This window comes from Gobio gobio (assembly GCF_949357685.1).
Source record: "Gobio gobio genome assembly, chromosome: 6".
Taxonomy (NCBI): domain Eukaryota; kingdom Metazoa; phylum Chordata; class Actinopteri; order Cypriniformes; family Gobionidae; genus Gobio; species Gobio gobio.
Genome location: NC_137102.1, coordinates 22,320,793 through 22,344,023, shown reverse-complemented (window position 1 = coordinate 22,344,023; position 23,231 = coordinate 22,320,793). Strand labels below are relative to the sequence as shown.

General features: G+C 38.6%; 2 protein-coding genes across 2 annotated transcripts in view; one reads left to right on the top strand and one right to left on the bottom strand.

Annotated features, from left to right (window-relative positions):
- The window catches only part of LOC307127259 (structural maintenance of chromosomes protein 6), a 49,002-nt gene extending 37,053 nt beyond the window's left edge, over positions 1-11,949 (top strand). Inside the window, exons 18-27 of the mRNA XM_079818386.1 lie at positions 4,020-4,155; positions 4,236-4,316; positions 4,392-4,562; positions 6,227-6,364; positions 6,444-6,589; positions 7,051-7,176; positions 8,352-8,457; positions 8,570-8,722; positions 11,328-11,425; positions 11,534-11,949. Of these exons, the coding sequence (XP_079674512.1) occupies positions 4,020-4,155; positions 4,236-4,316; positions 4,392-4,562; positions 6,227-6,364; positions 6,444-6,589; positions 7,051-7,176; positions 8,352-8,457; positions 8,570-8,722; positions 11,328-11,425; positions 11,534-11,618 (1,240 nt within the window). The 3' untranslated portion in view covers positions 11,619-11,949. The remainder of the gene's footprint in view (positions 1-4,019; positions 4,156-4,235; positions 4,317-4,391; positions 4,563-6,226; positions 6,365-6,443; positions 6,590-7,050; positions 7,177-8,351; positions 8,458-8,569; positions 8,723-11,327; positions 11,426-11,533) is intronic.
- A 4,959-nt stretch (positions 11,950-16,908) lies between these two features.
- otol1a (otolin 1a) lies at positions 16,909-22,077 on the bottom strand (the record flags this gene model as incomplete). The annotated part of the gene is made up of 4 exons (XM_079818474.1): positions 16,909-17,792; positions 19,052-19,123; positions 21,468-21,557; positions 21,639-22,077. 4 exons carry the CDS (start codon positions 22,075-22,077, stop codon positions 16,909-16,911), a joined length of 1,485 nt encoding a protein of 494 aa, XP_079674600.1.
- Between the last annotated feature and the right edge of the window lie 1,154 nt (positions 22,078-23,231).

The window sequence follows — 23,231 nt, the reverse complement described above, 5'->3', positions numbered from 1 at the left end:
TCTACCTATCTAACCTATACTGAACTAAAAAGCTGGGTCTGGAGGAAGCACTATCTCTGACTTTTGTTTCACAGTCAAAAAGAAACTGATGAGATGGGAAAAACAACAAACTACTTGAGATACCCACAACTCTAGTTTAAAAAAGTACAAAGATATTTTTACATCAGATCTTTTGGGGAGTAAAGGCCTGTTCATACCAAGGACGATAAAGATATTGTATTGTAAAATCGTTCTAAATGTAAAGGATTTGTCCAATCATAATGATAAGGGCACAGAAATGATTTGATTTTAATCACTTTCATCATTTTTTTTCTAGCTGATAAATGATAAAACGCATTGGATGATAACTGTAAAGTTTGAATTGTTCTAGTTCTGATTATCACTTTTTTCTTCCCAGCTGCCCAGAACATTTTCTTCCCAGCTGACGAACAATATATACATTGACAATCAAAATACAGCTTAAACATTTAAAGCTGCAGACGACATAACTTCAGCGCACGCTTATAATAGACCTTAGACTTTAATTAATGTCATATTTAAGTTTTGACAGGAATGAAAACAAGGCTGTGAGGGAGTGAAGTACAGTGGGTAGTAGTTTAACAGCATACATTGTTCAGCTGAACAAACATCTTTCCAAAAAAGCTTTCATTGGACGAAAACTTTATAAAACAGTTTTGAATACTAGGACCTTTACACCATGTCCTAACCAGACATGACATGATAAAAGGCATCTTTTCCATGTTAATCAGTGTTTTTGTCGTTCCAGCCACAACAAATCCTTTTTGAAACGGTTTCTATTTTTCTGCAACGTTGTGGCTGAAACGACAATGATAACTCATGTACTGATTATGTGCTTTAATTCATGTTAAAAAAATTCAGTGTGAGTTTGAATATAATTTTGCATGATTCACCACAGATCTTGAAAAATAAATGAAAGGAAACGAGAATTTTTCATACTGTGAACATAATGTGAACAAGCAAGTGTATTTTGTGACAAAGATTGTTTCAATCGTTCATTATGTATTTTTTAAAAATGTTAAAGTGATGTAATGTTTATGAATTAAATTTTACGTGTCAATTTCGCTGAGTTTGCCGGAATGACTCCTGACCCACACGCTTTTCTGATTGGCTGTGATTTTTTTGGATTGATTTTGTCATGTCTCATAGTCGCATCGCGTTTGGTTTGGACACAGTGTTATACAGTAGCCTGACAAGCCAGACCCACATCAAGATGTTGGGTCTGGGAACTCACCATTGGCAGGGTTAAATCCAAGGGGCGGGATAAATGGTTGTCTTTCAAATTCCCTCCGCATGCAATAGGATAGCGCTACAACCAACCAAAGCAACGAAGAAGGTGAAGCGGAGCTAGTTGGTAGATTAAACTTTCGCCGTATCCGGCCGGCAAAACTCCGAACACATCTTCCTTTCTTAAGAATGACTTCAGTGCCGTTCTGTGTTCTTTTCTCAAAGAAAAGCTTAACAACAAGTCTTCCAGAGTCGCGGCCAAAGCCGATTCGAAAGACCGCTGTTCGCCAGGTTTACAAGTAGCACGCGGAACCGCCGCAACTCCGCCGTCATTATGTTAAGCCCGCCCACCGACTCTATACACGATGTAATTGGCCTGACCAGAGTATGGTTTTTTCAGCTCGCACACCAACGGAGAGTTGCTAGATTACCCTGGCTGCAAGTTAGATTTGCTGCCGCTAGGGGGCGTCTAGATTTCTAGGCTAGTTATACAGTGCTTGACATTGTAAAGACTGTAAGTCTGCATTCAATATGGCTTTCAACCTGACAGAGGTCCATAAACAGAACATTGTCATCCGATAGTTAGGATGCTAATATACTTAAAGGGATAGTTCACCCAAAAATGAAAATTAGCCCATGATTTACTCGCCCTCAAGTTATCCTAGGTGTATATGACATTCTTATTTCAAACGAATAAAAGCAGAGTTATATTAAAAAATGTCTTTGCTCTTCCAAGCTTTATAATTGCAGTGAATGGCTGTTTCTGTTTTGAAGTCCATAAAAGTGCTTCTATCCATCATAAAAGTGCTCCACACGGATCCGGGAGGTTAATAAAGGCCTTCTGAAGCGAAGCGTTTGTGTAAGAAAAATATCCATATTTAAAACTTTACAAACAAATCTCTAACTTCTTCTAACTGTCGTATGCGCATTCATGAGAGATAAGAATTCTCTCCGGTGAGAATATGCTAGTTCTTGTGAGAACCAAGTTTAGTTTTGCTCTATCCTCTCCACGTTCATCATCAGGAACTTGCGCTACGTCTGCGTCATACCGGACGCAGGTTGTAACTTTCTAGTGCGCATGTGTTAATCGTTTGTGTTCAAGCAACCAAACATAAGTTTTCATAGAGTTTTCTAACTGTCTAGCTATGTCCACCGAACTTTGCACAGTCCTACAGACTCTTCTGAAGGTTATGTTTTGTCTTTGTTTTTTAATCAGATGTAAAATTATAATTAATTATAGTTTATAATTATAGTTCCTACAATTTCTCAACATGTTCACAATTTCTGTATCTATTTCAGTTTGAGAGCCCTATCTTGCACCCAGCGCAATTGACTTTGTACACCGACGCATGTGTCATTCCTATTTTGCACCCGCGCAAAGCGTGCTTTTCCCTCCACAGAAGCACGTCGCTAAACTAGTGAATGAACTTGCGCTACCTGGGCGGTTCAGCGCAAAAAAGGAGGCGTGTTCCGGCGCAAACAATCCCTGGTGCTATTTTGCTGTTCCATTAAACAATTGCGCCACTGACCAGAAAAAACCTAGTCTAAAGTCAGTGACGCGTTGCGCGTTGTTCATTATGCTATTTTAAGGGCGCATGCTTGACCATAATGTATAGCGTGCACAACGCGCATACACTTTGCTCATGTAGGCTAATCTACACAGATGCAACAGTTATTTTTGCAAATCATAAATTGTTACACTAAAAAATATTAACACATGAGATGACGGAAATCATTGTGGTGTGCCACGAAGATGTGAAAAAATAGGCATAAATCTAGCTTACAAATTATTCAGGCTAATTGTAGTCTAATAATTAAGGAGACCTGTTTGCCCAATAGTGGCAACTTCTGGCAAGACATATATGTATATAAGGACATCTAACAAATTGGTTTGTCCGTCAAGAACCAGGAAAAAAAATCGGTGAGGGTGGACGCAGCGATGTCCTCTGCTGGCGTCAGGTCCTGAGTAGAGGCAGATCCACCTCCCGTTACACGGCGTGCCCGATTGATGCTGGCAAGCTTGGACTTTCCCCGTCTTCTGATGTCATTGTAGCGCTTGCGGCACTGGTGCGACGTCCTGGGGATGCCAGCTGATGAAACAATTGTGGCTATTTCCTCCCACGCCTGTTTAACCGACGCTATTTTGGGTGGGTTTCTCCCATCCCCATACAACACAACTTCTCTGTCTTTCACTGCTCTTACAAGCAGTCTCCTCGGCTGTGAACCGCTCCTGGCGTGCGCCTGGTAAATACGCCATAATAATAGCAATCCATAATGGAACTTGCGCACCTGCTTTTTACAGGGAATGTTGGATGACGCTCTGATTGGTTTATTCACGTTACGCCCAAACCACACCTATGAATAATGAAGCTACTTCAGACCAACCCATTTTAGATTTGCGCCGGGCGCAAGAGCCATTTATCCCGCCGGGAAAATAGCAACAGCGCCGAGACCCGCCCACAAAGTTACTTGCGCTTCGCGCTTTGACACTTGCGTTTCAGATCGTTAAAATAGGGCCCTGAATGTGTATCTATACCTTAGCAAAAGTTTGGGGTCAGTAAAGATAAAATTATTAAATTGACACATTAAATTGATCAAAAGTGACAGTAAAGACATTTAAAATGTTGCAAAAGATTTCTATTTTAAATAAAGATTTTCTTTTGAATTTCCTGTTCAGTAAAGAAAACTGAAAAAAAAAAAAAATATATATATATATATATATATATCTCAAGGCTTCCACAAAAAAAAAAAAAACTTTTTTCTTTGTTCTGCAGACTTTTGCAGTCTGCCTTACATTCCCAGAAAACACATTTGGATCGTTTTGAGCAGGACATGCAGCAGATTACTGAGGACGAGAGACAGAACCAAACTCATCTTCGCAGAGCCTATGAAGACCAAAAGAAGGCCCAGGTCACTAAATACCAGACCACATCATAGTGTTTAACTGAATGGGGCGTAATATGTATTTTTTTGTTTATTTTCACTAACAGGAACGTTGTCGGAAGCTTCAGGCAGAGCTGACGGAATTGCAGAATGTTGAGGAACCACAGTCGGAGGACTTGAAACCTTTGGTAATAAACAGATTCACTCATTATGAAATAAGCGTGATGGTGGATTTCTATGTCTCATTATGTGTCTGTGTTCAGGAGGAGGAACTGGAGGAGCTCAGCAGCCGGATAAGTGTATGTCAAGTGGAATTTGAAGCTGCGCGGAAGCAGACGCTGACACACAAGAGGGAATGTGAGGAGGCCGAGCAGCTCTACCGGCAGCAGAGGGAAGCTGTTAACAGCATCGCAGAGGAAGCTGAGCCCATTAAGGTAGGAGAAGATTTTCAAGAGTGTGTGTGTAACATCATTAGTTCCTCCTGACCAGCTGGTGAGTTTTAACCACCAGATTCCTCTCAGCTAATGTTTAAAGCTTCAGGCCATATAATGATTTTGGGGTCTACTAGAATAGATTGTCATGCTTGAATGAAAAAATAGCCACATTATTTTTCACTTCTACTACGGGGCTGTTTGCTTGAAACTGATTGGTTGACGAACGTTCTAAGGTGTGCAATTATTTTCACACAGCTAAAGTAGATCCAGGCAGGTCTCGACCACATTACAGTTCCATATCACTTCGCCAAATGATTTCAGTTATTAATTTCAAAGATCCTTTTCAGCCTACAACAGCAAAAGAACCAAAAATAAATATAGTAAACCATAGGATAAAAACGACAAATTATTTCTGTTTTTTGCTGAAAAATTACGTTTTATTATGAATGGGAAGCACATACTCTCCTGCTTGCTCTTCCACTCAAACGTGCACACACACAGTATGCAGTGAAACGTGTTGTCAGTGCTGCTCTGAAGATTTTATCAGTAAAATAGTTTAGCAAATGAAAACATGACATTTCTTACTAGTGCGGTAATAACGACGCTGTTCTTGGAGCAGATAAACGTACAAAAGATATGCGGCTGCCGAACACTGTTGAGAGACACACAGACTCTGGTAATTCATACATATTTAATGTATGTAATGTATACATATTTAATTCTCTCTCTCTCTCTCTCTCTCTCTCTCTCTCTCTCTCTCTCTCTCTCTCTCTCTCTATATATATATATCTATATCTATCTATATATATATATATATATATATATATATATATATATATATATATATATATATATATATATATATATATATATCTATATCTATATCTATATATATATATATATATATATATATATATATATAAATAATAACTGCATTAGTCTGCCATCAGTGAAAAGCATGCAGACTTAAATATGATAGAACTTATAGAACACTGTTGAGAATATTGCTTCTGAATGATTTAGGCTATACTTGCAAAACAAAAAAAATTTCCAGATAAGCAACTCTACTTTTTATTCTTACAATTAAATGACCGATTTACTTGCACATGACACACATTTAAACATTATATAAGCATTTAGTTGTGGTGCTCTTACATTTTTGCTGGTGCTCGTAACTTTTTGAAGTTGAGAGCACCAGTGCTACCAAGTAAAAAAAAATCATTTCGAGGCCCGTTTTGTGTTTGGTCAACTGCTTTGAGCGTGTTTTGGAAATATCACGCCCCTTTCCATAACCACAAGTTTCAACACAAGACTAACACAACTCAACCAGGCTTCATCCCCTTTTTTGTGTATGTCTTGGGTGGGAATTATTTAAATGGAATGCTGTGACGTGTTTTCTCCTGGAGGAAACCTCAAGACTACAATGGAGGCATTGCAGGGAGTTCATAAGCAGTTATTGATACAGAGAATAACTCCCTTTAGAGTGACTTTGTAACTTTGCAGACCTTTTTATGCTCATTACACACAAAGGAATGTTGAAAATGTCATAAAGTAGAATAAGTCCTCTTTAAAATAAGGATCATGATCTTCAAGTACACTTAATTCTGAATGAAATTTTTGTATTTCCTAAATATCAATGTATCCAACCTTTGTGATGAGTGTAGGAGCAACTGAGCAGCAGTGATCAGGACGTGGCGAAGAGTAAACACCACAAAAGACACTATGAAGACAAACGCAAAACCCATGTGGGAATGATAGAGACACTAAAGAGGAACCTGAATGTGAAGGAGCAGGAGTTACAGGTGACCAAACATTGATATCTTGCACTGATTCTTTAGATATGAAAAGATTAGCGTTTGACTGAATCCGTTTTTCCGACAGGCTTCTATAGCAAAAGCCTCAGAAATCTGCCCCGAGCGTTTGGATGTGAGGAGAACGGCTAAGAGTTTGGACAGTGAAATCAGCCGCCTCAGACACAAGATTAACACACAACAGGACCAACAAGGACACAGAGACACTATCGTCAGGTAAACATGCACAGTCCCCAGGCAATTCTAACAAAACCTGTCAAAAGAATGTGACCGGAGGATATTTTCACCTTATAATCAAAAGAAAGAAAGAAGAAATCATATTAGACGTGAAGAAAACAGAATTTGTAAAACCGTTAAGATCTGTTGCATTGTGACATTATTTGCAGAACATTTAAACACATTTCCTCGCAAATCTTAAAATGAACTAATCCTAATATGAAACTTTTTTTCTCAAACATATTAATTTACACATCAAATAATTCTACCCATGTCCAAATAAGATGGTATATGAGTATGGTAATCGTTCAGATTTCCATGGTATTATCTGAAAATGTACTATGCTGCTGCCTCAGTACTTTTTTATTTTGCATGCATATTTGTAAAGTGCGTCTACATGCATGTGAGGTTTATTTGTTATGATGTTATAATGCTGAAGTTGTGGTCATTGAAACTTCTAGGCAGTACCATGAAGCGAAGGAAAACTTCAATAACATAGCCCGACAGGTAAAGGGACTGGAGGCTTTCGTCAACCAGTTATCCAAGATCATGAACAGTAGACACGTTGTCTACACTGAAATGAGAATGTAAGTTTCACTCTTGTCTTCATTACTGCCTGATTTGTAGGGGTTAAACGGATTGTCGTTGATCCCGTGATCTATATAGACCAGGCGACATGGTTTGGCATGCATGTGATTTTAAAGGGTAACTAAACCCTAAACCAACTTTTTTTAGTTAATGATCTGTAATACTGGGGCTTTATTAATGATGTTCATTGATTCGAGTAAATGTTTTGACATTTGAGTATAAAGTGTTTTAATTCTATAAAATATGGTGTAAAACCGCCAAAGTGCTGCCCTCTTAAGGTTGAACGGTGGCTACTGCAGTTGAATTTTCCTATTGGACGTTGTGGTACATCGTGACGTAGGATGGCACCTCCAACGGCTCACTATCCGCGCCCCTGGCACGAGCTCACCACGCCCTCAGAAATGTTTCCCCCAATCACACGATGAGAATGGCTTCACTCCAGTATGAACTGTCCTATTACATGAAGTGGAAACATTATGAATGAAACTCACTTGACACTTGCTTTAACATTGTATTGAAGGAAATACGGTTAAATAATGCAGTTGTCAGTACACGTCAGGCTTTTCTTGCGATTTTATTGCCGCCCGTCATGTGTACAGATAATTTTCATACTTGAGACGCGCTTTCAAACCCTGACACGCAAGTGGTTGCCACGGACGCAGATAGATTAGGTCAGTTCTCTTGCGCGGCTGCTTCACTAGCATCGTCGGCATCGGGAGTTAACGCAGTTTGAACAGCGGCTCGCATTGATAAGGCTCCGGGTTTATGTCTACAGACAATCCACCCTCCTCCACTTCAGGTGAAGGTAGGAGAATGACCGCTCTGTTGCAAAGCTGGCGTCACTCCAGTCATTCTCCATCTTTGCGACTCGCGAGTCTGACAGCTGTCAGTCAATCCGTCACTGCGGGTCTCAGGTGCACGCCCTCCGCTCAGCCCCGCCCTCGGTTCATCCCCTCTGTGTCCGCCGGGCTCTGCCCACTTTTCCAGCATTTTTTGAAAATTGCCAGTGGGTGGAGTTAAGCTCTGAGCAGGGGTTTAGTTACCCTTTAAGATTAACCATCATCAAGTGAACATTTCTCATTTACACGTTTTTCCTATTAAAACAGCAAGTTGCAGTGGGACATATCAAAGGGCTTGTGCATTTTAATGAGGATGTTGTGTGTTGTGTTTCCAGGTATCTGTCTGTACGCTGTAAGTACTACTTTGACTCCATGCTGTCTCAGAGAGGGTACGTAGGAAAGATGACCTTTGACCACAAGAATGAGACTCTCTTCATTTCAGTAAGACTTTGCATGATGATAACATCATGGATGTTGTTGTTCTCATGTGTTCTCATAGTGTCTTTGGGGTCAGTTATTTTTCCCTGATGATCGCCATCGGTTTCTTCCTCAGGTCCAGCCAGGAGTTGGTGGTAAGGCCGCTCTGGGTGACATGCGTTCTCTGTCTGGAGGAGAGCGGTCGTTTTCTACCGTGTGCTTCGTCCTGTCACTGTGGGCCATAGCTGAAGCTCCATTCCGGGCCTTGGATGAATTTGACGTATACATGGTAAAAACAAAAATTAAACATTGATGATAATAATAATAAAAATAAGCACCAAATCATCATATTGGATTGTCTTCTGAAGGATTATGTGACTCTGAAGACTGGAGTAATGAAGCTGAAAATTCAACTTTGCATCACAGGAATAAATTGCACTAATATATAAAATATATTAAAATAGAAATCAATTATTTTCAATTGAAATAATATTTGAAATTACTATTGTTTTACTGTATTTTTGATCAAATAAATGCAGCCTTAATGAGCATAAGAGAATTCTTTCAAAAACCTTACCAAACCCAAACATTTGAATGGTAGTTTAAATACATTTTGGCATTTCTTCAATCCTTTTTTCGTCACCTAAACAAGTATATTTTGAAGAAAAAAAAAACAAATTCTCATGGATTTAGGTCATATTTGATCATTAAATTTAATAAGGTTTATACATTTTCAGTGTATATGGTAGGTGCTGGTCACAATTTTTTTACCGTTTAGCCTTTTTGTAATCATTTAAATGCTCAACCAATGTTAATAAATTAATTTTTACAAGTACAAAAATTGTATGTAGTTTAATAGGTGGCTGTAAAGTGTGTAACATATAAATTAGGGATGCACAATATTATCAGTACGACATTGTAACCGTCCGATAAACGCTTAAAATATAAAAATCGGCATCGGCCAGTATAAAAAAATTATGGCGATATGCCTTGCAGATATGATAACGTGTTGATATGCGCCTACAATAAGTCACGTGTGCAAGGAGTGCTATAGTGATAAGATCATGTCCGCAATGTGGTCATTCTTGAAGTGAACTTGTATGTCAACAATCAAATACATTGCATGTATGGTGATTTATATTGAAAGTTTTGAAATGCTGCCTTGAATTTGTGAATGCGCGTTCAGAAGGACGTGACCGTCAACACTACAGGTTTTCACAACAAAACTTGCCCAAAACAAGCCCAATCGCATCTTCCCACTCTCTAGCTCGCGCAGCAGCCTCCACAGTAGCAGAAGCTCCTCTAGGTCCTAGTGCCCTTCCTTTAGAATTTTATAAATATTTAGTGGGGGTGCGGTTGTTATAGTAATAAAATGAAAAGCATAATACACAAATAACTTGAAGTTACTTTTTCTGAATAAATAAAGCAGTAATGATGTCATAAATCACAATCATTACACTTGTAAATTAAATACTTATATTTACATTTTATTAATCTGTAATAAAATCTTATGAAATGGATGATGAAAAATTATCCAAGGAGCTCTAAAATAATTGTAGAATTTTTTATTTGAAGCTAAAGACAGCATAAACTGATGCCATGCCACCCCCACTTTTTAAAATATTTTTGTTACAACTGCATCTGTCTGGGGTGAAAAATTACTGGCTTTATTATTGTTATTTTCAGAGCTTTTAATATACTCTTAATATAAAAATAACTTTATTAACATGTATTAATCTTTAACAAGTGTCCCTTTTAGTAAGGAGACCTCAGAAATCTGAAACCAGAATGAAAAAAAAATTTTTGCTCAAAATGGTGCTGTTTCCAAACTAAGGGAAAAAATTAACGTATCGGCCTAAATGAGTTGAAAAATATCTGGATATCGGCAAAAATCCAATATCGTGCATCCCTAATATAAATTATACAAGTAGAAAATTTTGGGGGGGATTAAAGTGCCCCTATTATGCTATTTTAAAGGTTCCTAATTTGGTTTTGGAAGTCTCCTACAACATGGTTACATGTATCCAGGGTTACATGCATTCATCAGAGTCTGAAATTGTTTGTTCGAAGATTCAGTCTTTCTAAACCCCTCCTTACCAAGAGCGTACTCTGCTCTGATGAGTCAGATGGCCCAGTCTGCTGTGATTGGTCGACCGCTTAGAGCTCATGCCAGAAACCAAGCGTTCATGCCTATTACCATATCTGAATTTCAGCTCTGGAGCTTCCCCAGCACTTGATACAGTGATATGAACAGTAACGATGGTGTCGGTTTTACTGTATCTATTCCAGTGCACGTCCTCATCCTTTTGAAGGGCATGCAAAGTGGATGATTTGCAGTGCTGAAAACAGGGTCTTCTCGACAAACAGAGCAAACCAAATCTTTTAGGCCTCATCTACAACTACAGCGTTTGAGTATTTGAAGATGGGTCAAAGTAGACGTTTGTGGGCAGCCAATGAAGACCATAGACTGCCATTATGCAAATTTCTTACTTGGGTTTGTAACAGCAAGTGAGACTGGAAATACTGATGACTCGTTTCAGGCAGTTCAGAATCGATTCTCTTTTAAGAGACAATACGTTTATTTGTTGTCCACTTTAATCTTTAAAACTTTGCAGACCTTTTACATTCACACACAGCTGTATTGCACACTGCACGAAAGGGAATATTCAAAAAAGCGGCACTAAAAAAATTTAATCACACTGAAGGACACTGCTGTCACTGCTTGATATGTCAAGTACCCAATAATGTGTCGAATTAATGTCATGCTTAAAAAGATATTACATTTAAAAGTCTAAAGAGCATTGTGTGAATACAAAAAGACATGTGTCATGGTTACTGATGAGAATCAGGTGACTGGAGTCATGGTGTCAAATCTATTGTGTGTGTTCTTTCAGGACATGGTGAACCGGAGAATCTCCATGGATATGATGTTGAAGATCGCTGCCAGCCAGCGCCACAGACAGTTTGTTTTCCTCACGCCACAGAGCATGAGGTGTGTTCATGTAAAACTGAAGTTAGCTTAGAAGACATTCAAGACATGATTGTGTTATTGCCTTATTCTTACAATTAATTACGTATTTTTCTGCTTCCCTTTTCCCAGTTCTCTTCCGGTAAATAAATTGATCCGCATCCTACGTCTCAACGACCCTGACCGTAGCCAATCATCTCAGAGGAACCCAGAATAACACTGCTGTCCGCTGAACTGTAGTTTACTCCTCTGCACTTTACAGTTCTCTCTGTTCTCTATGAATGTTTACAGTTTTCTTTTTCAAATAAGTAATTTAAAAGTATGTACATTTATAAACGAATTTAGTTATTTAAAACCAAAATTTGCAGGTTCTGCTTTGTTCTGCACTTTAATTTTTTCTAAAATAATAGTTTTTAAGTTTTATAATACAAATGTGATTACAATGTTATTTGCATTGGTTTAATAAACCTTTCGAAAGTCATTTTCATATTTCATTTCATTTATTTCATATTTTTGTCATTAGAAATTAAAATATTTCCTGCTTGAACAAAAGAAAAATCAATTCTCACTTTATTTTGTTCATTCATTCACCTGAGTCAGTTTTGGGAAGGTTACTTTTGAAATGTAATAGGTTACAGATTACAAGTTACCCTATTTAAAATATAATAAGTAATTATTAAAGTAACTGATTACTTTTCTAGTTTCCAGCACTGATGCTCCTTTTTATCGCTTGCAATTGTGGCAACTCCCAGACAGGTTGCAGCCTAAAGCTTTTTCAGCGGCAATGTGGATGGATGTAATTGGCAGACGTTCCAACGTATGACGCATGCATAGCGTAAGTTCAGGTTATGAACGTGGAGAGGATAGAGTAAAACTAAACTTGGTTGTCGCGAGAACTAGCTTATTCTCTTCTGTGAGAAACCGAACTGTATTTGTTATTTTTTTTACCTCTTATCAGACCAATGTCATCTAGTATTCCCAGCGCCATAATTTCCCGCGAATAAGGTCAAAATACTGCCGTGATCAAAGAGATACATACGTAGGTGCCTCATTCGACCGATTCGCAGGCACAAATGAGTTATCTATGTATATATCTATGATCGCGCCGGTATTTTGCATGTATTTTGACCTTATTCGCCGGAAGTGATGGTGCGGGGACAGCTGATGCTGAGCCATAGAAAAAAATGAAGCAAATGTTTAATTATGGATATTTTTCTTACACAAACGCATCGATTCGCTTCAGAAGGCCTTTATTAACACCCCAGAGCTGCGTGGAGCACGTTAATTGACGGACAGATGCAGTTTTTATGGACTTCAAAAACAGAGCAACTATTACTGCCATTATAAAGTTTGGAAGAACCAGAATTTTTTTTAATATAACTCTTTGTTCTTTTTGATTATTTTCGTCTGAAAGAAGAATGTCATATATACCTAGGATGACTTGAGGGTGAGTAAATAGTGGGCTAATTTTCATTTTTTGGGTGAACTATCTGTTTAACTCTTTCCCTGCCATTGAAGGGATTTTACGGTAGGGGGCGCTATTATGCGTCTTCTGAAAGAGTACAGAATCTCAAAACACAGGTCAAGAAGCCGAAACGAGCGATATAAGACTTGCTTACGCACATGTAAGTTAACTCAATCATCAAACATTAAAGGGTTAGTTCACCCAAAAATGAAATTTCTTCCATTAATGACTCACCCCAATGTTGTTCCACACCCGTAAGACCTCCGTTCATCCTCGGAACACAGTTTAAGATATTTTAGATTTAGTCCGAGGGCTTTCAGTCCTTTGAATGTAAGTGTATGAACACTTTGCTGTCCACGTCCAGAAAGGTAATGAAAACATCATCAAAGTAGTCCATGACATCATTTGGTTAGTTAGACTCTTTTGAAGCGTCAACAATACATTTTGGTCCAAAAATAACAAAAACTAAGACTTTATTAAGCATAGTCTTCTCTTCCACTTTTGTTTGAATCCGCGTTCACGACGCCACAGTGACGCTGCTGACGTAAGACGCTGTGACGTGTTATCTGGTATCTGCTATCGCACCAGATAACACGCCCACGGCTAGGATTGGATAAGATTTGCATATTTAATGAGCTTCGGCTCCCCTCAGTACATGTAGGAATTGTTTTGAAAGCATCTGGGGAAACGCTCACAGGACTCGCAAAATATCTTACACAATGATTCATCTCTCATCCACCCGCGATTGATTAGAATGTTATTTTTTTATTACTTAGCTGGCCCGATCAGTGAATATAACTGTGAACCGTACACACACACACGTGCGCGCAAGAATGGAATGTTATTTCACTATTTAAGATAGCCTGTTGGCAGGCCGGTAATACCTTTTGGTAGCCCGTCACATAGCCCCGGGACGTTGGGCTTTGCGAGCACTGGCGTTATAAGTCCGAGTCTGATCACGAATGAACAATAACACCTTCTCCAGCCTGTGACAGCATGCTAAGGTATGTAATCAATACTAACACATAAAAAACATGTTTTACTCGCATAAGTGTGTTGCCCCATTCCTGTCGGATCCAATATAGAAGGCACAGCATTGTGTTTTAATCTCAATATGTCTGCAAATCCAGTCTCGACCTGTATCTTGTTTACAATCGATTCTACGGTGAAATGAAGCGAACAAACGTGCTACGTCTTACGCACGTGAGCTGGAACTGCGACCCGTTTAGCTCCACGAGTCGGTGGGCGGGCTTGAGGTGTCGCTTCTGCATTCTGTGACGTCAGTGGTCGACATATTCTGATATCTCTCGATTTCTGGGCCTGGTGTCATTAAAAGCGGACGTTTTCAGCTCTGAAACTTTCAGGATATTCTTATATCACAATGAACTTTTATATATCAAAGGCTCAAGGGAAAGTTGATTTCTCAATTCATCACCCCTTTAATGCAATAAATCCACTTCCTCTGTATCTCTTGCTCCAGGTCACAATAAAAGCCTTTTAGAGAGCTTTTGCAGCAAATTATTACTTTTATTTCATGTACACTGGAATAAATAAAGATTTTAAAATCACTAATTTGCATGTTTTCTTTTAAACTCTGTGAACCTATATAAATCCATTAAATTCAGTTGTGATTCACTTGCATTCATACAGTCATCATTTCTTTCAGCTGCGTTCTCAAACATTAGTGGCTGCAGCAGTTTCTTCCTGCCTTGTAAATGTTTAAATTCATGATATTTCAAACGGACGATCTTCAGGTTTCTTGTGATTGGCTGTTCGTTAGAGAGGTCACACTTTCAGATGCAAGGTTGGATTTGTTTGGTTTTGTCAACTCTAAACCTAGTTAAGATTCAACTAACTAGGTTACTTCAACTGGTGTAGCAAAAACACCTAACTGAATGAAATAATGTAGGGTAATGTATTCTGTTGAAAGAAATCACATGATAGATGCCAATCATGTTACCCACTTTCAATTAGTCCTACAGCAAGTTATGTCTTTAAGCTTTGACCTTGAACAAATGTGACTTCTGAATGGGCAGAATGCAAATAATGCTGTAAATTGAGTTTCAGTTCTGAATTCAGAATTCACAGAATTCAGTTCTGTGGTCATCTCTGAGCCTGTACTTCAGTTGCGATAAGCAACTACTTTACATGGTGGTGTCCATCTATCTCTGTCAGTGAGTCTCTTACTTAAAGAGATAGTTCACTCAAAAATGTCTTTGTTCTGTTGAACACAAAAGAAGATATTTTAAAGTGTGTTGGTAGACAGTTGACGGTAGCCATTGACTTCCGTAGTAAGAAAAAAATACTCTGGGTCATATCATACCGTCAAATGTCTGGTATACTTTAAAATATCTTCTTTTGTGTTCAACAGTAGGAAGAAACTCATTACAGGTTTGGAGTTATATGAGGGTGACTAAGTGATGACAAAATTTTTATTTTTGTGTGAACTATCCCTTTAACACTGATCACAGTTCTCTTTGTTGATTCAGCTTGTCATTGCTGGTTATATCCTGTCTTTTTTTGAGGCAGTTCGCCTTGATAAATATATTTGTGGTTTTTATGATCGATGGTGTGTAAACTACCGCCTGAATATTTTGCATGTTTTGTTGCCAGTTCATTGCTCAGTCATTGTTCATTGTTTCCTGTATTCAAACAGGTTAACCAAACAATTATTTAAAGGGTAATGAAATCAAAATTAGAGCTTTGTTATGATAGATAGATGATAGATAGATAGATAGATAGATAGATAGATAGATAGATAGATAGATAGATAGATAGATAGATAGATAGATAGATAGATAGATAGATAGATGGATGGATGGATGGATGGATGGATGGATGGATGGATGGATGGATGGATGGATGGATGGATGGATGGATGGATGGATGGATGGATGGATGGATGGATGGATGGATGGATGGATGGATGGATGGATGGATGGATGGATGGATGGATGGATGGATGGATGGATGGATGGATGGATGGATGGATGGATAGATAGATGGATAGATGGATAGATAGATGGATAGATAGATAGATGGGAAAATAGACCAAGAATAATGATGACTCATCATGCACTACATGATTTTTATCCAATCAAATCATTCCTATAATGAGAATATCCCTCCCCCTAATACATCCTGCGACCAACAAACAAGTATTAAATCATAATTCATGGCTGTGATGTCAAGCGTGTTTGATATTTATTTATTTTATAATAAATTCTTTAATGTATATTTAATGTATCATGATATGTCCAGTCCTAACTTCCTGTTTCAATTACAATAATAATACACAGGACAAAAACAGTTCTAAAGTGACTGCATTTGTCATTTAGCGGAGCATTTGTTCTTATATCTTCTGCATTATTAACAATAATTATAATTTAACTATAAAATGTGTATATATACATATATATATATATATATATATATATATATATATATATATATATATATATATATATATATATATATATATATATATATATATATATATATATATATTATAGGCCATCATTGGTCAGATTAATTATAGGATATAAATGGATGTGCTTTAATGCAATTACAAAAAATTAAAAATCCTTGGAAAATGAACAGTGGTTAAAAGTTTTTTTTTTTTTTTTAAATGAATCACTATCAACAAAACTAACATTTGCATTTATTTAAAAAAAAATAACATTAAAAATGTTTTAAAAGTCACAGCATAGTGTGAACTTTAGGTAAGAAAGCAAGACCAAAATAAAGCATTATTTACTTTATTGCATAAGCTGCCAGTTTATCCGTATAAATATGTTAAGAGCTAAACAAATAGCTGCCACAAATCATCAGCTTATTAAAAAAATAAACACAATCCAGCAACAATTGTTGTGGCGATGAAACAGGTAGCTTAATAATTAGTAGCTGTACAATTACTGTTAGTAGACAAATCTAAGTTCAGGGCTCAAGTATTTTAGTAATATAGGTGGCTTCCAATTCACCCCTACAAAACAAAGTCTAGGTCTAAAATGGTTCGTCCAGAGGTCAGTGCGATTCCTGGCCATCAGTCCTTGGTGGCATCAGCATAGAGCAGGAATCCAGAGAACGTGCTGTCATCCTCGCTGCTGGAATAAACACCGTTCCAGTCTCGCAGAGTCTCCAGCCATACCTGGTCTCCAGATGAGAGACGAAGCACTGCCATGTTGGAAGCCTGGTCAATGTCCTGGCCATAAAGGGAGTCACGAGTTCGCAGTTTCCGGACGCCGTTCACCACCAGGGCTGCTCGCAGGGGGCGATTACGCACGGTTATGTAGTAGGAAAAGACATAAACTCCCCCATGAGTGCAGTTGAACCTACTGCCGTGGGGGTCCCAGTGACCCTCCTCATTGTAAATGACTTTGTCGAACTTGATAGGCAGGCCAGGTGGCGGGAATGATCGGCTAGGAAAAAGACCAACGCTAAAGGCTGAACGCTTCTGAACGGCAGGTTCGCCTTTAAGGCCCTTGAATCCCCTAACACCTCGTGCTCCCTTTAGGCCTCGTGTGCCTTTCATCCCTGGCATCCCCCTCTGCCCTGGTAGTCCATGGGGTCCTGAAGGACCAGGCTCTCCCTGCTTACCTGGGGGTCCTGGGTCTCCCTTCAGCCCCGTAGCCCCAGGAAGCCCATCCGTGCCATTCAGACCTGGCACGCCCATGTCTCCTTTTGGCCCTTGAGGCCCTTGCTCCCCCATACTGCCTTTCTGCCCTTTCTCTCCAAATGGACAGTCTCCTTTGTCACCCTTCTCCCCCTTGATGCCATCTGGTCCAGGGGGGCCAGTCAGTCCTCGTATGCCAGGCTCACCCGCTTCTCCCTTTGTTCCGTTCCAGCCGGGCTCTCCCCTGTCCCCCGGGTCTCCTTTCAGCCCGAGTAAACCGGTATCTCCTTTGTCTCCTTTGAGGCCCATTTCACCTGCACACATTAACATAGACTAGATTTCGAAATTTAAGGTCCTTTCTAAGGAAACTGTTGCAGATTAACTGTTTGAAAAGGCTACTGGTGAACACATTTTAATTTTCCCAGATCATAATATATTTGGATAAGATAGTATCACCCCGTTTTGGTGTATCCTTATTAAGAAAGGATCATCACCCATATTAGGGCTTCACCATAACAGAGTTGAAGTATCAAGCTTGATAAAGTCAAGGTCAATGTAATGAAATGAAATGCTTATAAAGACCGTAAAACAAACCTATATCCGTTAGAAAGGTGTGGTCAAAAGGACTATGATGTCCAAAAGAATTTGATATAATAAATAACCAGTAGTTAGATATTACTTCTAACCCTAAAGCTCTTTATTATTTCAACCCCGTCACAGTTCAATTCCTATTCTGATAGTACTGCTACGTTTCAGTGTGCCTTGTAAGAAATTAAACATTTTAAAAATAATAATAATTTAAAAAGATCACCATCACCCTTAGTAGGGCTTTGCCATGACATGTCGAAATATTGAGCTTGATACGGTCAATGTAAATGTAATGTAAAAGAAACCTATATCTGTTAAAACCATGTGGTTTCAATGATGTCACTCCCTTGAATATATATAAAAAATATTTTAAATACCAGTATTTTAAAAAGAAAATATAATATCACAACAGGGTGGAACCGAAAGTGAGAGACAGAGACAAATTGTAGATTTTCAACAAAAAAACTGCATAAAGCATTTTAGAAAAAAAATTCAGGTCTCCAATTGAAACTTTTCTAGTGACTGATCACATCTACATTTTTCAGTTGGCCAAATGTAATTTCTGTGATTTGATGCAATTTAATTCACAGAAATTCAATTTGGCCAACTAAAAAATGTAGATGTGCTCAGCCACTAGAAAATTTTCAATTGGAGACCTGATTTTTTACAGTGCATGTATTCATTCTACATAATATAAACAGTTGAACTATTTCCTAAATAGTTACAGCCTTCAAAATACTAATAGATATTTATCAAACTTTTTTTTGTTACTTTTTTTAAAAGCATAACAGGGTTGAACAATGTGTGGGGGAAAAAGACACATTTTTGGATTTAAAAAAAATATCCTTTTTTTATTTTAAGTTGTAGTACTAATAGTAGTAGGAGTAAATCGTAGCACCGTTTCTTGAGAACAGTCCATAAATCAACACTGCAAGCAAAACAAAGTGCATCAAACGGGTTAGAGCTTTTGTCACAATGAATGTACCTTTCTCTCCTTGTTTCCCAGTAACACCGGGAATCCCAGATAGCCCACTCACTCCAGGATCACCTTTCTCTCCTGAAGGAGGAAAGGACATCTGTCTACAACTGATTTGCACGTCTACTCTTTGCAGACACAGTTAATCAAAATAGATCTCAATCCTTAAGAATACACAAAGGTTCACAAGAGAACAAAACCACTGAACTCTGGTGTATTTTTTATTAACTTCAGTGGTTACTCCAGCTTGCTCTTGCTAGAAAGAGAGAAGAATCGGAGATAGTGAGCTCTAGGCACATAATTTTGCAGATGATCTTTTGTGCAATCTCAAGGAACTAGCATTACCAGTTTTAATTCAAATTGTAGGTTTTGCCAACTTGTGTGAGCATGCAGCACTACAAGAAAGGGAACAGTTTGTTTGAGGTGTGGCAATTGTTTTTTCTAATATGGAGATAGCCTTGAAAATACACACAAACTCCATGTAATTCTCCTAAGCTAAGGTCAAGGTCTTCTCAAATGTTTGTCCTCTTTGCAAAACATTGATATATGTATACACAATCAACCGATGATGTCCCTAATCCTTTGTTTATAACTTTGGATAGACTAACTACCATAAATGGAAGATGTGAAAAAAAATGATGGTATAAACAGTATTTGCCTAAAATCCTTTTGACTCCTTTATATGGAATCTTAAATGTAAAACTTACTATTATAACTTCTACTATCTTTCATACAACAGTTATTTCCAGTCCTTGAATTTGATTGGTCAAGCAACGTCTATAGAGTGCTGAAATAACAGTCCAGCTGCACAGACGAATACAATCAGGTTATTTTTTTTAAATGTCGTTGCTTTTCCAACCTTTATAATGGGAGTGAAGTCCAAACAAGTGCATCCATCCATCATAAAAGATATCCACATGGCTCCAGGGGGTTAATAAAGGCCTTCTGAAGCGAAGCGATGGCTTTGTGTAAGAAAAATATCCAAACTTTATTAACTAAAATAACTAGCTTCCACCAGATGACCACACCAAAGAGTGACCCTTGACCTGACGCATGATGTATTGACGAATGCGGACATGCAGAGGATAGAGCAAAACAAAACACCGCTCACAAAGTCTAAAACGTGAAATTTTGAAGAGAAATGCCAAAAGATTTTGATATAAGAGAAGAGGGGCTTGAGTTTGTTGCCCTATTTGTTTGAACCGCGAGAGGCGTCAAAGCTTACGCTACTCCTACATTCTACACCATACATCGTGTCAATGGTACTTATTTGGCGTAAGTTGACTTGCGTAGGCCGTCTGCCAGAAGTTATTTATTTTAGTTTATAAAGTTATGAATATAGGATCTTCTTACACAAACACATCGCTTCGCTTCAGAAGGTCTTTATTAACCCCCGGCGCCATGTGGAGCACTTTTATGATGGATGGATGCACTTTTTTGGACTTCAAAATCCGGCCATTCACTGCCATTATAAAGCTTGGAAGAGCCATGATATTTTTTTATATAACTGGGGTGAGTAAATCGTGAGGTAATTTTCATTTTTGGGTGTACCATCCCTTTAATTCCTTGTTAAATGTATGCAATTGTTTGCGATTTCAGATGCATTCTCTAATTTATTCAGAAACAAACAAGTGAGCCATTAGCTATGTTTCCATCCAAAGTTGTGAATCTAACTTATGTGCAAAATTGGAATATCTAATAAATCATTTGCGAATAAAGCACCGTTTCCATCCAGTGGGTCGACAAGAACAAAATCGTCACTTCCTGATAAACTGGTGATGAATATCAATAAGAAAAATGGAAGTTGCTGCAGTAGGAGAAGCCACTGTATATGATATTTGTTGTATATAATAAATGACGTGCACCTCAGAGCACGCAGACGAAACTCAATTAACATGGTAAAGTTATCTTGCTTTCAGAGGTGGATCTGGGAGGTAATTATACCAAACCACTTTGATGTGCAATAAGATCGGTCCACTGCTTGGTCCAGTTATGCCGTCCCATCCAAAAGTCACGTCTTTTTTGATGTGCATCGAAGAATTTATTTGGAATTTCCATTGTAGTTTATGCACATGTTTTCTTATCGGATAAAAAATGTATCCGACTCAAATGAGAGCATTAGATTTTTATGCACATTTTTAGAATGTATTCCCATTGTTGGCATTTCCATCCAGCATTTTTTATGCGATATCCCAAAATGTGCATACAATAGGTGAATGGAAACATAGCTATTGAATGGTTCACTCAGCCAAACTCGCTCAAACTCAATGGTTCATTGGTTCATTCAAAAAACAGACAAAGTAACTGCCAATATTGTATCTAAAATGTAAATTACTCAACATTTACATCTTGTTCACTGAACTCTTTTGATCATCTCATGCTCATACTTAAGTTGAACACAAGCACATGACATTACCATACAGACCTTTTTCTCCATGTGACCCTGGACCACCAGTGAGTCCATCTTGACCTGGAAGTCCATGAGGTCCCATCTCCCCCTTTTCTCCTGGAATGCCTTGCAAGATTATAAATAAAGTGTGAAGTTTAATTCAGAATTTGATTCAGATCAACTGGCAATTACAACTCGTCTTCTTACCCGGCAATCCCTTTTCTCCTACCGGTCCTGGAGGACCTCTCTCTGGTGGACAGCACTCACAGAAGTTGAAAAAGCACTCGTTGTAGTCCAACGTGTAGTTCCCAGGGCCCACTCCAGGAGGAACCATGGCCTCCGTGTGGTAGTCAGCAGAATAAGCATCACTGGAGTAAGTGGTGCTGTCTGTGGGGGAAATAGTGTACGCATCCATCATGGAGTCTGTGACTTCCTCTGTGACGGCAATGGCGGTGGGGCTTGTAGTGGTAGTGATCGAATGGGACCCCAAGCGGGCGGGCGGCTGTGGGGGATCATCTCGAGGCGGAGGCTTCTTAGTGGGTTTCAGTCGTGGCCACTGTGTGGTCTTGGGTAGTGATGCTTGAGTCCCTGTTGTTACCTCCAGCAAGGCCATCAGCAGGAGGACCGGGTGGAGAATATTGAGCATTGTACCAATAGCTGCAAACAAACAGCAGCTAAATGCGCTGAGGACAGAAGCAGGACAGAAAGAGGACAGAAGTAGACACTAAACGGAAGTTGATAAACAACATTTTCTGAAGAAAAACATACAGCTAATACTTACCTAGTCGTCGAACTTCAATGCCGCCTCTCCGTTCCCTTCTCTAAGAGAAAACTGCATCCAGATCACTTCCTTTTAACAACCTGTGCCTCCCCGTCTCCCCTCGGTCCAGCCAATGAGAGTGCTTTCTGCTGCATGGGCAGGTGACATACACTTGGCACAGACACGAGGATTTGATACCTGAGGAGAAGCTAATGTGATGGCTTTAGAAAGTAACGTATCAGTCCACCTCATTCTCATGCATCTGTATCCCTTGTTGTGTTATATTACGTAGAAGGGCAATTAAAGAGCAGATGTTTACACATCATGAGCATACACACATAAACCTGTAATATTGTGAATTACAATTACAATACTCCTATGATGGCAAAGCTGAATTTTCAGCATCATATTCTTCAGAAGTCATTCTAATATGCTGATTTGCTGTTCAATCAATTTTTTAATTTTGTATTATTATCGATGTTTTGCTGCTTAATGTTGTTGTAGAAACCACACTGTAAACAGTATATGAGCAATAAGTTATGACAACATACATTGCTTTAACTCATCAAAAATAAGTTAAGCAATTTTCAACTTTTATAAGTTATATCCACCTTTTTCCGGGGGGGCATACACTAAACATTTCAGTTTAGTACATTTATTAGTTAATTAATAATATCACAATACAATAAACAATAACATTTTTGTGCCCTTAATTGTCCTTACTTTACTGACCTTCCACAAAAGCTGCTTCATGACTACAACAGCGTCCTGGCCCTGAAATACATGAACAACCCGCTGTCTGTACTTCATCTGTCACTGATGCTTGCACCTATGCCTTGTGATGGGATACGTGTAGGCTCAGGCTCGGCTCGATGTCCAATTTTAGCCATCACAGGCTACCGATTTACCATCACAGGCTACTGAATCTAGAAAATAGCTAAAAATGCTACCATACGTGAATGCTACCATCCTCCCAACCAACTACCGCGGAGGGTAAATTTCACACTTTTGAAAATTCGTTGAGGTTGTGTTCCCACATC